The sequence below is a fragment of the Capra hircus genome, chromosome 15, assembly GCF_001704415.2.
Source record: "Capra hircus breed San Clemente chromosome 15, ASM170441v1, whole genome shotgun sequence".
Lineage (NCBI taxonomy): Eukaryota > Metazoa > Chordata > Mammalia > Artiodactyla > Bovidae > Capra > Capra hircus.
This window is the reverse complement of record NC_030822.1, coordinates 81,144,884-81,161,733: the sequence shown is the minus strand read 5'-3', so window position 1 is coordinate 81,161,733 and position 16,850 is coordinate 81,144,884. Positions and strand designations below refer to the sequence as shown.

General features: G+C 49.3%; 1 protein-coding gene across 1 annotated transcript; it reads right to left on the bottom strand.

Annotated features, from left to right (window-relative positions):
• GPR83 (G protein-coupled receptor 83) lies at window positions 772–16,310 on the bottom strand. The gene is made up of 4 exons (XM_013969390.2): window positions 15,943–16,310; window positions 10,847–10,972; window positions 7,553–7,686; window positions 772–3,787 (listed from the first exon to the last, which is right to left on the bottom strand). Exons 1-4 carry the CDS (start codon window positions 16,303–16,305, stop codon window positions 3,163–3,165), a joined length of 1,248 nt encoding a protein of 415 aa, XP_013824844.1. The 5' UTR covers window positions 16,306–16,310; the 3' UTR covers window positions 772–3,162.

Below are 16,850 nucleotides of genomic sequence, written 5' to 3'. Positions count from 1 at the left end.
GGAAAGAGGGAAGTCGTCTCAGTTAATCCCTGAGATGGTGGGTCAGAGTGGTCACCATGCCCCACTGTGTGCAGGCTTGTCAGCTCCTCATGATCTTCCTCTAGGTGTCAGTCTTGTTCACAAGATTACTGGAGGGGAAGCCAGGGGAAAGATCTGGTCATCTGTAATATTACTTCTTCATTTCTACTCCTTTGATTTACAGAAAGAACTGACAAGCGAGGCAAAGTATTGTGTGATTAAAATTTTGAAAGTTGTGCTTGGGCCAGAGGTGAGTACACCATGGGGGTACCTTGTCTAAAAGTTAGTTATAATACAGCTTTATGCTAAAGTGACAAGAAAATGGGGCTGCATGCTGAGAGGGGCTTCCTGCCAAGAGCTGCTTATAGAGGCTCCTACCCAGTTTACTTGGTCAGACAGGGGGAGCCTCTGTCCAGGGTGGGCAGAAACCCTGTGACTAGCAACGTACCCTGCACCCTGCACCCTGCGTGTGGGAGTGGCAGCCTCATCTCTGGGATCACCAAGGAACAGATAGAACCCCAGGTTAACTCACTCAACACAGACTCACAATCACAAAAGAGGGGACTTGCAGCCAGCATGATGGAAAAAGCGCTACCCAGAGGCTTTCAACTAGTTCTTGACATGCTCAGTTTGTTTGCGCTTGCTCAGCTGTAAGATGCAGAGGTGAGGACTGAAGCTATCCACATGCTCTTCATCTAAGCCACGTGAATCCCTATCTGAAGGTCACCAACTGGAATCACCAGTCCGGGAAGCACAAGCCACACAGCCACTATGTATTTTATTGACACTGGAACAAGTTACAGTCAAGTCTTCACGACAGCACAGTGCAGAGGTTCCAGGGTAACACATGTCACTTTCATAAACACAAAGCACTTTCTGCTCTGAGACACACAGGGAAGGTCGATGAAGTGGAGGGAGATGGGAGACGGAGAGCTGACAGCAGACCCAGATCTTAATGGGGCGGGACTTCCACCAGAGAAAGACCTTCCCTGTGACTTGGCAGCATTTCTACAGGCCCTCAGAGAGGAAGAAGCGAAGGTAAACTTTTCATCTGATTTCAGAGCAGGACAAACTTTCCATATCTCTGCCACTTGCTCTCTTTCTGCTTCAAAGGATGCCATGACAGCATTAAAGGACAATAGGCTCAGGCTTGGGAGCCATTTGGGCTGGAAAAACACCCTCCTGGTATCCCTATGGGCCTAAAAGCCTCCCTCTCTCCCATGAAGTTGGAACCTATGGGTTTCCCTGGTGGCTCAGACGGTAAAGAACTTATCTGCAGTGCAGGAGACCCGGGTTTGATCCCTGGGTCAGGAAGATCCTTTCTAGAAGGGAATGGCAACCCACTCCAGTATTCTTGCCTGGAAAATCCCATGGAGAGGGGAGCCTGGCAGGCTACAGTCCACAGGGTTGCAAAGAATCAGACACAACTGAAGCAATGTAGCATGCACGTCCCATGAAAGTCACTTTTTTACCCACTGTTCAGAAGATGATTTTTTAAACTTTACAGCTTGAAATTTTCAAACACCCCCAAAACAGAGAGAATAGTAATAATGAACCCCCATGATTTGTTTTAGGGAAGCAGATGATATGACAAAGTCCAGTTAACAGCCAAGAGATCTAAGTGAACCTCAGACAAACCCCTTCTCCCTGAGCCTCAGTTTTCCACTCAGCTCCATGGCTATTGTTTGCTTTCAGAATCTCTCTGGTTGCTAGAAAGAAACCTTGAACAAGCGTGAGAGCAGCACTTGCTTAGGGCTGGTGAATGAAGCTCTCCTCTGCCTGGGGCATCTCTCTCCTGGGTGACACTGTGACACTCAGGACCAGACGGCAGGTGATGAAAACACTCATCATCTCTGGAATGAGGTTTCTCTGGCAAGCTTAGTTATTAAGGACCATCACAATGCCATAGGTTTTGATAAGTAACATGTGAGCCACCAGAGTAAGGTTGAATGTGAGCTGTCTTGTGGAAATTGGTGTGAAAAAGCCTTACTATTCAGACAACACAGAGGAGAAACAGCCTGTCTAGACAGCTGGGAGCATGTTGGAAAGCCTGCTTTCTCATCTCCTGCAAAAGCAGAGCAGTATTTCATCAATCTTGTTCTGTGAGATTGCAGGAGAGGAAGAATTGTATCTCTTGGATGAGTTCTGTTTCTGGTTTATCGTAATGGCCACCATCCCAAGAGAGGTCCTTTAACCAGGCTCTTCCCACCACTGGTTGCAGGATGAACGCAGTCTGTCTGCTCTGGGACAGTTTTCTCGTTGGGCTCTTCTCCCACCTCATCTCACTCTTCCAGTAGATATTACTCCTGGGAGAGGGGTTCAGGAGTTCTCGGCTATGCTCATATTTCTTATTTCTAAATGGAAAACTGTAATTCAACATGAAACAAAAATCACAGACGCACACATACAGAAAAAAAGTTGCCAAGAAATCCATAGCATTTTGACAGAACTTATCACAAGTTAGTGGGAGAAGGGGGTAGTTTTTATTTTCCTCTTTGTGCTTTTCTGAATGTTTCTCAAACTTTCAATGAGAGTTTTTCTTTGTTTTAAGGAAACTCAGTAATTCCTGTTTACTAAAGTAAAGAACCCAGTCATCCCTTTCTTGTCATGTGTTGGGCCTCCATAGAACTGGGATTCATCTTGCTCCAGCGACTTCAGAAAGCAAGGCATTCAAAGCTCACACCGGCTCTGCCTGGTGAACCTCTCACTGGCCAATGGTCCTGTCTCAAGCAGTGCTGTGCCCCTAGGTTGTGCACACCCCAAGTCTGACTCCGGGGTCCATCACGAGTGATCAGTGGTGGGGAGTGTTATAAGGTGGCTACCTGACTGCTGGCAGCAGTTGCCTAACTCAATCCCTATGTGAGCAGCAGCTGTGCCGGGTCCTCTGGCTCAGGGAACCAGCATGTCTCAGACAGAAATTCACCAGTATATGTTGAGCTTTTTGTTTTCTCTAATGGAGCAAAGAGGCTGGACAGAGTTGTATAGGAACTCAAATGACCTCGGGCTTCTGCAGGAACTTGTTTCTGGCATGCGAAGTTCATCATGTGTCAGGACAGACTCTTTTCCAGGCTCTGTTCTCAAGCGCTCTGCCATCCTCCTCGGCAGACAGAGCCCCTCACCCCCACCCCTTCCCTGCCTCCTCCTCTAAGTCATGGTCACAGTGGGCTCCACGGATGCCAGGTCTGTCCTCCCAGACTGTACCTGGGAGGACGGCAGGAGGCTGCTGGCTGGAGGAGCCCTGCGGCCGCTGCTCTTCTCCGCCCAGGCCACCCTGAGGGAGGGCACAGGGGAGGGTGGCTGCCCCTCCTGAGGCTTGGGTGACCTCTGGCACATGCGCAGCAGCGCCTTCAGCTCAACCCTGAAGTTCTCGTTGAGCCAGCAGTAGATGAAGGGGTTGTAGCAGGTACTGCTCATGGCGAACCAATGGAAGGCAAAGTATAGGGCGTTGTTGGTGCGGATGACCTTGCTAGACAGCAGGAGGACATAGCAGTTGAGGGGGAACCAGCAGAGGGCAAAGAGAACCACCACCAGCATCAGCATCTTGATGGTCTTCTTCTTCTTGCGCCGCAGGGCCAGGTACTGCTTCGTGGTCACATCGCCAATGGTGTTGCACAGCCACAACTTCTTGGCCACACGGGCATAGGCCACGGAGATGATGAGAAGGGGCAGAATGTAAAGCAGGATGAAAGTGGCCAAGTCCAGGTACTTCCAGAAGAGGTCGGCTGGCTCAGGGAAGTCTGGCAGGCACAGGGAGCGGATGATGTCCTCACTGGGGACAGGGGAGAGAGAAGGAGAATGTGCAGTTACTGTGGAAAAGCCACATCCCAGGAACACTGGCCTCTCTCTCTCCTGGGTTCCTGGTACATCCATCTGTTAAAGCATAGATGATGAGCAGCCTGATTATCTGACTACATTTCCAGCATTCCCACTAGGCTGGGAGTTCTCTAAAGGTAAGAATAACAGCTAAATGTCCAATGACAAATGAGTGGATTATGAAGATATGATACACATATACAGTGGAATACTACTCAGCCATAAAAAATGAAATAATGTCATTTGCAGCACAAATGGACCTAGAGGTTATCATGCTAAATGAAGTAAACCAGACAGAGAAAGACAAATATCATATGATAGTGCTTATATGTAGAATCTAAAAAAATGATACAAAATTTTTTTTAATGTTAAAAATGACACAAATGAACTTATATACAAAACAGAAACAGACCCATAGACATAGAAGACAAACATGGTTACCAAAGGGGAAAGGTCAAGGGGGAGGGGTAAATTTGGAGTTTGAGATTAACATTCAGTTCAGTTCAGTTGCTCAGTTGCGTCCAACTCTTTGTGACCCCGTGGACTGCAGCACACCAGGCCTCCCTGTCCATCACCAACTCCTGGAGTCTACTCAAACTCATGCCCATTGAGTCGGTGATGCCATCCAACCATCTCATCCTCTGTCATCCCCTTCTCCTCCCACCTTCTATCTTTCCCAGCATCAGGATCTTTTCAAATAAGTCAGTTCTTCACATCAGGTAGCCAAAGTATTGGAGTTTCAGCTTCAGCATCAGTCCTTCCAATGAATATTCAGGACTAATGAATATGAACTTATAAGTTGTTAATATTTTACTGATGCGATTAACATATAAAAACTATAATATATAAAATAGATAACAAGGACCTACTGTATAGCATAGAGAACCATACTCAACATTTTGTAATAACCTATAAGAAAAAAAAGTCTGCTATACACTTGAAACTAACACTGCAAATCAACTATACTTCAATTTTTCAGAAAGATAAATACACCTAGATTACTCTGTGTGTTTACTTTGTATTGTTCCTAGCCCAGAATAGAGGCCCAATAAATGTTCAATGAATAAATGCACTGGTGTTCCTAGTCTTAGAATTAATTCATCCTGGGAGCACAATGGATTCGGGAAATCTTGGAATTTCTGTTGCACAACCTACTCTCATTCCAGAGGGGATCCAAGGAATGGGGGGAGAAAATGATGAGTTTTGAGAATGTGAGTGGCAATGCTGGAACTCATACACCTTCAGCCACTCAGACAAAAATACTTATTTTCTATGGAATGTACCCAGTCCTCTTCAAATTCTCTAAGGACATCTATGTGTGTTGGAAAACCTGGAGCTGGTAGATGAAGAACATGCACATTATGATCTGCTGAACGAGGCAGCAGGGAGCTCCCTCAGGACTTCCTTCCAATTTTGGAGAAGTGAAAATCCCAGGGCCATTTGACTGAAGGCGCAGTTTTAATACACTCACACAAAGGAAATCACAAGACTATTACTTACATCCCAGCTGGGGTTGCTGTGAGCTGGGAGAAGTGCCATCCTTACTCCCAGGTCTCCAATGGACAGGAGAGAGAGCAGGGCAGCAAGCACCTGTTACTTACAAGCTGGTTGGGGTGGAGGTCACTAATTTTTCACAGGCTCAACTCTGAAAGAACATTTTAAAAGATGCTCTGGAAAAAGCAAGGCAGGAACTTGTGGCAGGAAACCTAAGCTCAGGTCTTTATTTAAATGTCCAGACTTTTTATGCCAGCAGGGTTTTTATCCTGTAAAATCTCTAAGCAGCAACTCGAAATTGCTACTTTCTCATCATACCATGTAGCTTTTTGACTTGTAATATCAGTACATACAGGTGGCTGTCACTAGTGAAACAAAGAAAACTCTCTTTGCTTTCGTTATCAGAAAAAAGAAACAGCCTTCCACACGTGAAGGCAGATGGGGAAGCTGAGTATTCAGGAGGAGGTGGGTACGTGATTCATTCGGTATCCTAGAATTCAGGCACGGATCCTTCATAAATTAGTCCAAGCTGGCCTTCAGAGCGTGTTCTCTGGAGCCCGCCCTCGCTACAGGAGTGTATGCAAATGTTTGATCCAGGTGAGGCAGCACACAGGGAGACCCATCAGCAGGGCACCCCTCGCTGGTCTGAGGCACTGGGCCCCAGCTCCCGCCCACCCCACAAGACACAGCTGGCACCCAAGACTTCCAGGAGCCTAGGACCACCCGAAGGCCACTGAAGACACTTTCCCCAGATTCACTAAGAGCTAGAAGTGACCAGGAGTTCCTAGGATATGAGAGCGCAGCTCCGTCGCCTCCAAGGGGGCAGACGCAGCTACAGTCTGCCCCGGAGCGCCCCCTGCAGGCGACGCCCTCCCTCGGTCTCTCCCCATTTGCTGTCCGGCTTCTCCACCCCTGGGAGCACTTTACTTATTTATTTTTTTAAGGGTGATTTTTTTTTCTAAGTATGAATAAATCTACTGGTATTTTTAAAATGAATTATTCTGTTGTTGCTGCACTGTGTCTTTGCTGCTGCACATGGGCTTTCTCTAGATGCAGCGAGCATCTTACTACAATGTGCAGGTTTATCATGGTGGGGGCCTTTCATGTTGCGGAGCCTGGGCTCTGGGCACACAGGCTTTAGCAGTTGTGGCACACAGGCTTAGTTGCTCTACGGCATGTGGAATCTTCCCAGACCTGGGGTCGAACTTGTGACCCCTGCACTGGTGGGTGGATTCTTATCCACTGTACCACCAGGGAAGTCCAGTACTTCATTTATTCAGCTGTGTCAGGCAGGTCTTAGCTGAAGCATGCAGGCTGTCTAGTTGTGGAGAGCAGGCTCAGAAGTTGCAGTATGGGCTTAGTTGCTCCTCGGTACATGGGATCTTGTTCCCCAACCAAGGATTGAATCCACGTCCCCTGCATTGGAAGGAGAATTCTTAATCACTGGACCACCAGGGAGCACTTTCTTAAAATTCATGGGCACATGCATCTTCCTTTATCTCAGGATCTGTTTCTATAGAACTTCAGCTAAAACAACTATGAACTGATAAAGATCACTCTATGTTCATTCATTCATTCAGCAAATATGTACTGAGAGGTTGTGATGTGGAGACAGTCATTTAGATGCTAGGGACAGCAAGATGACAAAATCAGATATGGAGCCAGTTCCCCTCAACCTCACAGTCTAACAGGGGAGGTCACCTTTAACGAACTAGCAGCACGCACGAGTATTTAAATTTCAAGACACTGAGTGCTTTCCTTTCTAGAAGAGCACAAGACAAAGCATATGATAAATGAGAGGTGTGTGTGGGGACAGCATCCTGCCTGAGACACTTAGACATATATACAGGTTTGTTTATAGGTGGTGCAAGGGAACTTAAACCTCATCATTTTAAACAGGGAATAGGTGATTCTGAATTTCAGTGTGGGTGAGTATATGTCCCCAGTGGCAGAAGCTGATTGCTATTGCCTTGACCTTGCAAACAAAGGGACAGAGAATAACAAGGAAGAGCTGTAAAGTGTTTAGAAGAAAGGATGAGAAAAAAAAGCAAAAAAAAAAAGTGCAGAGGATAGGCACAGGCCTGGAAGCAACAGGATGGGAAGGAAGCAGAGAGACAGCTTGGCACAGTAACTTGGTGCTAGTAACTCTGAGATTCAGAGGAGGCTCAAGTTTCCATCTGTCAAGGTCCTCCAGGCCCCCAGGCTGCTCCCTACTAGTCCATCTCACCTGTACTTGAAGGTAAATAATTTCTGGCAGATAGCGTGTGGGAGTGAAAAGAACGTTGCCATGGTCCAGATGACTGAGATGTAGATGACACCTTTTGTGATTGAGATCCGAGGTTTTAACGGATGCATGATGACCTGAAAAACACACAAAACTGGGCATCACTGGCAGAAGACAGCTTGAAGCAAATGAGAAATCCAGATGATGCGGTTCACTTGTCACAACAAGGCAGGTAGGTCCTACTTAAAAATCAAATACCCCTTAATTCATTGTAGAGCCCCTGGGTTACACCACCCCACCGCCCAGCTCTGGGGGTAGAAAGAGGATGCCATCTGGACTGAGACTCCAGGCAGTTCAAATGGCTCTTGCATGTCGGTCATGCCTGGCTGAAGCCAGGTGCAGAGAGAAAGTCAGAGAGGAGTGAAAGGAGAGGTCTGTCCCCATGACACCCACAGTGAGGCGGGCAGAGGGGCAGCCACGATCAGCCCCCACCTCAGGACCTCATCCCATCTGCCCAGATCCTTTAGGTTACAAAGGGCTCAGAGGGGTCGGAAGGTGACACACACAGGGTGAGGCCCTCACCACTTACTGTGGGAAGCTGCATCCACCTTTATTTGGGGGTCACTGCTGTTTCTGAAAGTCGTTTCTACTGGGCTGGCCAAAAAATTCATTTGGCTTTAAGTACTAATAAAAGACACATTTTTCATTTTCACCAAGAACTGTGTTGAACAACATACTCACTAACGGAACGAACTATCTGGCCAATCCAATAAAACTGCAGTGGGGCCCAGCTTTCCCAAGCCCCAAATAAAACCAGTGCTAGAAGCTTTGGGCTGAAAAGCATCTTAGAACCAATTGCTACTATATGCCAATCAATTCTCCTAAAAAGTTTAAATAAAGACTTGGGAATTTCACAGCAGCCTCATTTTAAGGTTAGAATCATTATTTCTTTTTATTAAATTGATATATAATTGATGTATAATATTATATAAATTGTAAGTATGCAATATAGTGATTCACAGTTTTAAAGGTTATACTCCGCTTATAGTTATTGTAAAATATGGGTCATATTCCCTGTGTTGTACAATATATCCTTGTAGCTTATTTTATACCTGTAGTGTGTACCTCTTACTCCTCTACCCAGACATTGCCTCTTCCTCCTTCCCTCTTCCCACTGGTAACCACTAGTTTGTTCTCTATGTCTGGGGGTCTGCTTCTTTTTTGTTATATTCACTAGTTTGCTGTATTACTTTAGAGTCCAATATAAGTAATATCATGCAGTATTTGTCTTTCTCCATCTGGCTTACTTCACTGAGCATAATACCCTCCAAATCCATCCATGTTGCTGCAAATGGCAAAATTTCTTCTTTTTTATGGCTGAGGAGCCAGTATATATATACATCACATCTTCTTTATCCATCTTTCTGTTGATGGACACCCAGGTGGCTAGGTTAGAATCTATTTCCTGAAAAAGATGTTTGGGGTGAGTAGGGTCAGGAGGAGAGGTCATAAAGAGCTGCCACCACCTCAGGATGCCATCCCAGGACACACTGGACCTTCTACCGTGTTCTTCCACAGTCTTCCCCCGGTCTCTTAAGGTTTATCGCAGGAATGGACTAGGCTTCAGAAGCTGCCCAGCACATCTCCATTCTGGACTCGGCCATCCTTGCCTCTCACACTCCTTCATGGCTCAGGTCAATAAAGGGAGTAGAAGCCTGGGTCAGAGACCCTGGATGCTCCAAGAACCTGTAGCCTCTGGGACAGGATCCCATGTGTGGGTATATATCACAGTAGTGTGGCCAGTGTATGCAAGACCTCCCCCTTGTTCCTCAGACCCTCCTTTGGTCCAAGGGTGGACCCTCAGTTAGCTGGGTTAAGTGAGGTAGGTATAGCCCAAGTAAAGGTAAGGTGATCCAGAGTACTTCTTGTTGAATTAGGGGAGAAGGTTAAGAAAAGGCAAGAAATATTTGTATGCAACCTTTTGATACTTTGCACCAAAACATCTTAACATAAATGCCAAAGGGACAGTGTGCATGGGTGCTAAGCTGCTTTAGTCATGTCCAAGTCTTTGTGACTATGGACTGTAGCCCACCAGGCCCTCTGTCCATGGGATTTTAGGCAAGAATACTGGAGTGAGTTGCCATGCCTTCCTCCATGGGATCTTCCCAAATCAGGGATGGAACCCAAGTCTCCTGGATCTCCTGTATTGCAGATTCTTTACCTGCTGAGCCATTGAGGATTCTCCCTGATGAGTCTGTATCTTAGAAGCTTCCTATCCCTTGGCTATAGTTGTAACTCTTGGAGCTCCTTAGAATTAAATTTTGCTTTTTGTCCTGATTGTCCTTATGATACTGGCCTGAAGGTGCCCTTGTGTCTTCTCAGAGCAGACTAATCATCTTCTAGAAATCTGAGCATGAGCCTGCAGCCAGCCTCAAGCCTCAAGGCTGCTCCTCCCTTCATCAGTCACCAGGCATATGGTGCTGTGCAAGTGATGATGCCCTTCCCTGACCTGCGATCAGTGACTCTGCACAGACCCAAGTGTATAACCAAGGTTCACTGAATCAGCATAAGCCAGGCATCTGTGTGGAACCACCCTCCTCCATGACCGGCGCTGTCAGGTCCTTTTGGCTCCCTTCACCATACCCACCCATATGCGCCTGAAGGGGCAGGACAATGAGCAGGGCCTCAACACCCCGCTGGACTCCTGCACCTGCACGCCTCCCTGTCTGCAACCCCAGGTGTACCTCCTCTACAACCAGGCCCAGGGATAGCCACCTCATCTCCCAGCCAGCAGCCTTGCCTCTGACCTGCAATTATCTGCCACTCTCTTTTCATCTGTCATTTTCCAGATTTGCCTTCCTACCCCTGAAAACAAGCTCAGTCATTTCTGATGCACAGAATGCCAGCAGGGAGTCTTCACTGAATAACAAATGGGGAGTAATGTTTTGCAGCCTCTAGCACAAAGGACTTAATATGCCTAATTTAGTGCTCATATTGGTCAGTAAGAAGACAAATAGGCTCTTTGAAAAATGGTCTAGGGAACTTCACTGGCGGTCCAGTGGTTAAGACTTCGCCTTCCAATGCAGGGAGTGCGGGTTCAATCCCTGGTCACAAAGCTAAGGTCCCACATGCCTCGCGGCCAAAAAGCCAAAACATAAAACAGAAGTGATATTGTAACAGATTCAATAAAGACTTTAAAGACGGTCTACATCAGAAACAGTCTTTAAAAATAAATGGGCTGAAGCACTGTCCTGAGCGCCCTGGTAAGCAACGCCGGGGCGGGTGGGGGCGCCTCACCTGGTGGCGGTCCAGAGCGATGGCCGTCAGCGTGAGGGCGGAGACGTGCAGGGAGCAGTACTGCGCGAAGCGGCTGACGTGGCACATGCCTTTCCCAAACACCCACGTGCTGTTCACAAAGCGGACCTGCAGACGAACCCGCAGGCGTCAGGAGGCAGACGGTTCTGGCCCGACCCCCTCCCTGTGTCTCCCGGCAGCGAACCACGGGAGGCCTCTCTCTGCCTGCCTCCACTCTGCACTGCTGGACTGTGGGTCTCACGTGCTTTTCTCCAGCACAACTCATTCTCCATCACCCAATTCAGCAGACTCTGATCCTGCTACTGGGGCCGGGCCCTGCTAGGTGCCAGGACAGAGTGGGAAGGACATGGGTTCTGGAGTCAGATTTCCCACCTCTAATGTTTTCTAGCTGTGTGAACTTGGGCAAGGTAGATAATCTGTCTGAACCTCTGTTTCCTCATTTGCAAAAAAAAAAAAAAAAGGGCTCAAAAATCTCTTTTGTTTTTCTGTTGCTCAGTCATGTCCGACTCTTGGTGAACCCATGAACTGCAGGCAAGACAGGCTTCTCTGTCCTTCACTGTCTCCTGGAGCCTGATCAAACTCATGTCCATAGAGCTGTGATGCCATCCAACCTCATCCTGTGTCATCCCCTTCTCTTCCTGCCCTCAATCTTTCCCAGCATCAGGGTCTTTTCTAATAAGTCTTATTTCTAATGTATCTTATTGTAAGGATTAGCTTTTTTTTTTTTTTTTCCAGAGAAAGACTATAGTGCATGGAATACAATATCTGGCAGATTGCTAGAAAAATATGATTAGAACTAAACAGGAGCTATTTTTATGATAATAACCAAATTCATTTTTGGTTCCTATGAGTTCAGACTCACAGAGGAGACATGTCTACAGAGTCACAATATAGCGTGTGGGTTGGGCCCTGGAATGTTGACTAAGCAGGCCTCAAGACACATCATCTGGAAAGGAGATCCAGGGATCTGCAGAGGTGGGAGCAGGGGCCAGGGTCTGGGCAGAGAGAGGAGACCAGCTCTCAGGGTGTGTGGGGCGCAGGGAGCAGGCAGAGGCCTGAACCCACATCTTCCACAGCTCTTTGCTCAATCAGCGCCTGAGCTCCTGAGTGATGTTCCACACCCAAAAAGGATCAGGCATTGATTCTGATCAAGGAGCTCCCAACTTGGGAAGAGGAGGTCTCAGGTATCTCAGATGCAAGATAGAAAATATTCAATGCCCTATGGTAGGGATCCCCAACTGTTTTGGCAGGGGCCAGTTTCATGGAAGATAATTCATGGGGGCGAGGGGTGGTGAGGGTTTCGGGATGATTCAAGTGCAGTAGGACACGTGCTCCAAGGGGAATCTAATGCTGCCTTGATGGACAGGAGGAGGTGCTCAGGAGGTAACAAGTGAAGGGTACAGGTAAACACAGACAGAGGTTAACTCACTTGCCCACCACTCATCAACTGCTGTGGGGCCCGGGGCCCATTAGGTACTGGTCTGTGACCCAAGGGTTGAGACCCCTGCCCCACAGAAGGCCCAGACAAAGGGCCACCAGGGCAGGTGGGAGTGGGCTGAGGCTGAGAGAGAGAGAGGTGACACAAAAAAATAGCGCAAATCAGCTCGACAGGAAGAATGTCGAGCAGTGATTTACAGCAAAGTATTTGCTACTGATAGCTGTCACCTTGGGCGAGGCACTTAGGCCCAGTGAGCCTCACTTTCCTGGGCTAACCCTTGTTCACATGATTGCTATAAAAATCAAGTACCTGTAAACCAGATAACATGAGTAAATCAGATAAAACAGTGCCTGGTACATAGCAAGTACTTAACTACTAGCTGCCATTATTGTAAGATACAAGACAATTGAGATAAGCTTTATAGAATGGGCTTTCCTGGTGGCTCAGATGGTAAAGAATCTACCTGCTGTGCAGGAGACCCAGGTTTGATCCCCTGGAGAAGGGAATGGCGATCCAATCCAGTATTCTTGCCTGGAGAATTCCATGGACAGAGGAGCCTGGAAGGCTGTAGCTCATAGGTTCCCAAAGAGTCGGACACAACCGAGCAATTAACACTTTACAGAATAGGTAGGATTTGCCCATGTGCAGGTAAGAACAAAGAGCGTGGCACAAAGTCAGGAATCTCAGGAACTGTTTGGGGAATAAGGGCTGGAATGATTTGACGAGAGCATGCGCATGAGAAACACGGGGGACAAGTCTGACCCGATCATGAACCTGGTACACAAACCATGGTCACTATTCTCTATGGAATAGGCAGGTAGGAGCTCCATGGAGATGTGAGCAGCCCAGTGACACTATCCAGCAGGAAACGCTTAGGTACCCCTGCTTCTCACCTCCCACAGTCAATGCAGAACCAAAGCCAAGCAGTGCTGCTTGAAGGGTTTCCCAATCCACTCCCTCTTCTTCAGCCCCCAGGCCATGGCCTGCTTGGAGCCCCCTCATCTCTCACCTGGACTATCACAGCCTCCAGTCAGCTTTCTAGTCCTCCAGTCTGCCCCCCTGTAATTCAGTCTTCACACTGCTGACAGTGCTTTCTTAACCAAAGGTCAGATTACTGTCACCTTCCTGCTTAGAATCATACACGGCCTTCAAGACGGAGCCAGATACCCTCCGAGCATCCAGGCTGCTCACAGCCAGCCCACCTTTCCCTGGCCGCCTCTGCTTCTTCCTGCCCCGCAGCTCCTCCACAGTGCTTCCTGCCCTGATGCTGCAGCTGCAGTGAGCCCTCAACACACCACGAACCTGGACACCCCTGCCTTTGTCCTCTCCAGTCTCTGCCTGTACCAAACGTTCATCTCAGCCTGAGAAATTCCTACTCATCCTAGCCCCTTTGAAATGTTGTGTTCTTTGAAAAGTCTCCTTTGACCCACCCATGGGACTCTGGCAGATCAAAATAAAGGACTGACTCCTGGCTCCACCACACTCTGTGCCCACCTCTGCCACAGTAATTGTGAGTAATTGTTTGCTTTTCTTTCATCGACCAGCACTGGTTTTCATGCTGACACAGTATGTAAAATGGACAGGAAGGGAGACTAGGGAGGAGGGATATTTATATCAACTAGCCCAAGAACAGGACTTCTTACCCATTGAGGAGCCCAGGTGAGGTGTAGAAGACCCTCCCTTCAACCCTTTCACTCACCCTGGTTGCCAGCTTCTCAGAAGCTCTGATAGGAAATTGGACTGGAGTGGTTGCACGGGTCAGGCTGAAGGCCAAGCTGGTTTGGATCAACCTGGAGCAGGGGCTGGGTCCTCAGAGCCTTGGCACCCCCTCTTTTGCAGGAGATCCTCCGGGTAGGGGGCTCTTGGCTCCGAACTGCATTCTGGTCTCTCCCTCCCCCACCCGCCCTGTGTGCAGATCCAGCCAGGCACCCTGCTCTGGGCAGCAGCAGAGGGCTGTGCCCCGGGGCTCCTATCCTGGGCGGCCTAGCCCACTCCCCAGGACTGCAGACGGTCAAGTCAGAAGCTAAGGGGGAGCCAAGAGAAGCCAGAGATGCACTTCCTGTGCTTTAAGGCAGCTGGTGGGGAGTGGATGTGTGTGTGTATGTTGTGGAGGGGAGGTATCTGGAAGTCTCTTTGCCCCTGGCTACTGCCCACAGCATCCTGAGGAATCCAGTAAATGTAGGCAGAAAGGAGAGCAGGGAAAGCCCGTGGTTGAGAGCAGTGGTCCAAGAGGTCCCATCCCCTACCCCCAGTTAAGTGGCTTCATGGACAGACCTCCGGCTGTACCTGAGTCAGAGGACCAAATTCTCATGCTGGCTCTGCCAGTTACCAGCCAAGTGACCTGGACAAGGGACTGAACTTCTGTGCCACAGTTTTCTCATCTGCCAAATGGGAGTGATGCTCTCATAAGCAAAGACACGAGAGAGGACATAGTTTTTAAATGTCAGGTTTGAAAGGATGTTCACACACGTGTATAGGCTTGTGGGAATTCACCTTCTTTTTGCTCATCTGTTATTTCTGGTTGAGTGCGTGTGGTGTGTGTAAGAAAGAGAGAGAAAGACATATGAATAGATAGGGTTTGGTAATAACTCAAGTATCAATAAGGTTGTTCATAAATTGGAAAAAAGCGTAAATCATGCTGCAGAAATAGAAGGTGTTCCTGTCATGATGACTGCTTGGTCACAGCTCTTCCGGTTTCAATCATCCACGGGCACCACAGTCCCACGACATGAAAGAAGAGAAGTGACACCACTAGCATCAACAGTCGGAGCTCAGTGGAAGTTGGGGAAGAGAGGCGGGGCGGGGCCCCCTACCCGTGTGCAAGTGCCCCGAGGCCGCCCCTGCCCTGGGGCCCAAGCCCACCTCATCCGCATGTCCTCCACCACACAGACTTCATACACAACCTCACTGGCAAACCACTGAAGGGAAATGCAATTTAACTAAGTGGTCTAGGAAACAGCACGAAGGTTCCATTAACAACTAGCAACTGTTTCATATTTTAGCTGGCTTCAAGCAGCATCCCATGACCGGGGGCATTTAATGGGCTATATTTAATGGGGGTGGGGTGACCTAACAATCTACGCTGGCATTTCAAAGGGCTTTGATTTACTGCTCCATCATCATGCAGACTCCCGGTCAGTGACATTACACAGGAAATGGTCATTGACTCACAGCTGGCTGCAGACACTCGAATCATTGACCTCAGTGCCACGAGCTGCAGAAGCTCTGGCTTAGAAGGTGATGTGAGAGAGACAGAGCACAGAAAGACAAAACTAGAGAGACAGACAAGAAGTGTCAAGGATAAGCATGAGGAGAGAGATAGAGACAGACAAACAGAGGCAGAGAGAGTCACAGACAGGAAAATAATAGATGAAGACACAGAGAACCGGAGACAGAGGAAAAAGAAGACGCTGGAGAGACAGGCAGGCAGAAAGGCAAACACGAAATGACAGCGTCAGAAACAGACACACTAAGAGACAAACAGCAGGGCAGAGCGATGAGAGATGAGTCGATCAGAGAGAGACTAAGAAACGTGAAGCAGGAAGACAGGCAGAGAAGGGAACAACAGACGGGAAAAGGGAGAAATCGGGCGGCGAGAGGGAGGGGACCCAGGGAGACAGAGCCCAGCCCTCGGCCTCACCAAAGTGAAGGGGGTGTTGAGGAGCGTGATCATGATGTCGGCGACGGCCAAGTTGACGATGAAGAGGCTGGTGGCCGAGTGCATCCGCTGGTTCTTGAAAATGACATGACAGACCAGAACATTGCCAAAGAGCGAGAAGATGATGATGAAAGAGTAAGCCACGATAAGCAGGGCTTTCACCGTGGGGTTCTGGGACTCGGCCCCATAGCGCCTCCGGCCCACGAAGTTCTGCCAGTCTGAGAAGGTGTAGTTGTTCCAGAAGAAGTGTGAGGCATTGGGGCCCGCTAGGGCCGCCCCGGAGCTCCGCTCGTCCGCGGCCCGCACGGCCGGGAGCAGGCAGAGCAGCACCCAGCCAGGGGTCATCTTCGCGGGAGCCCCGCGCCCGGGGCCGGCCGGGCAGGACGCCCCGCGGGCCGCGCACGTGCGCTCGGGCGCGGGGAGAGGAGCGCGTGGGCCGTGCGTCCCGGGACCCCAGGCCTCGCCGCGCTCGGTGGGCGGCCCCTCCCCGCCTGCCTCCCGCCCGCGATCGCGCGCTCCGGGCCGCCCGCGCCACTTTTTCGTGTCTCCGCTGCGCCCTCCGGCTGCGGGAGAGCGAGCGCCTCTGCAGATCGCGCGGCGCGGCGTCTCTCCGGGCGACGGTGACGCGCTCCGGCTCGGCGAGCTCCCCTCCACCCCCTTCCCCAGCCCGCTCTCCCTCTAGAAATAAAACTCCTGTTGGGCTTCAGGGCTGTTTCGCTAAAGACTCGTATCCGCCTGCCTTCTGCTTAAGCCTAGCCGTCCGAAAGGGAGCGGGAGGAATGCGCCCCGGGGCAGTCGGGGTTTCAGAGAGCGCGCGGCAGCGACTGGGTGTGCCTGCTCCAGGCAGCACCTGGTTTCGAGCTGGGGCTGCTCTGATCTTGTCTGAGTGT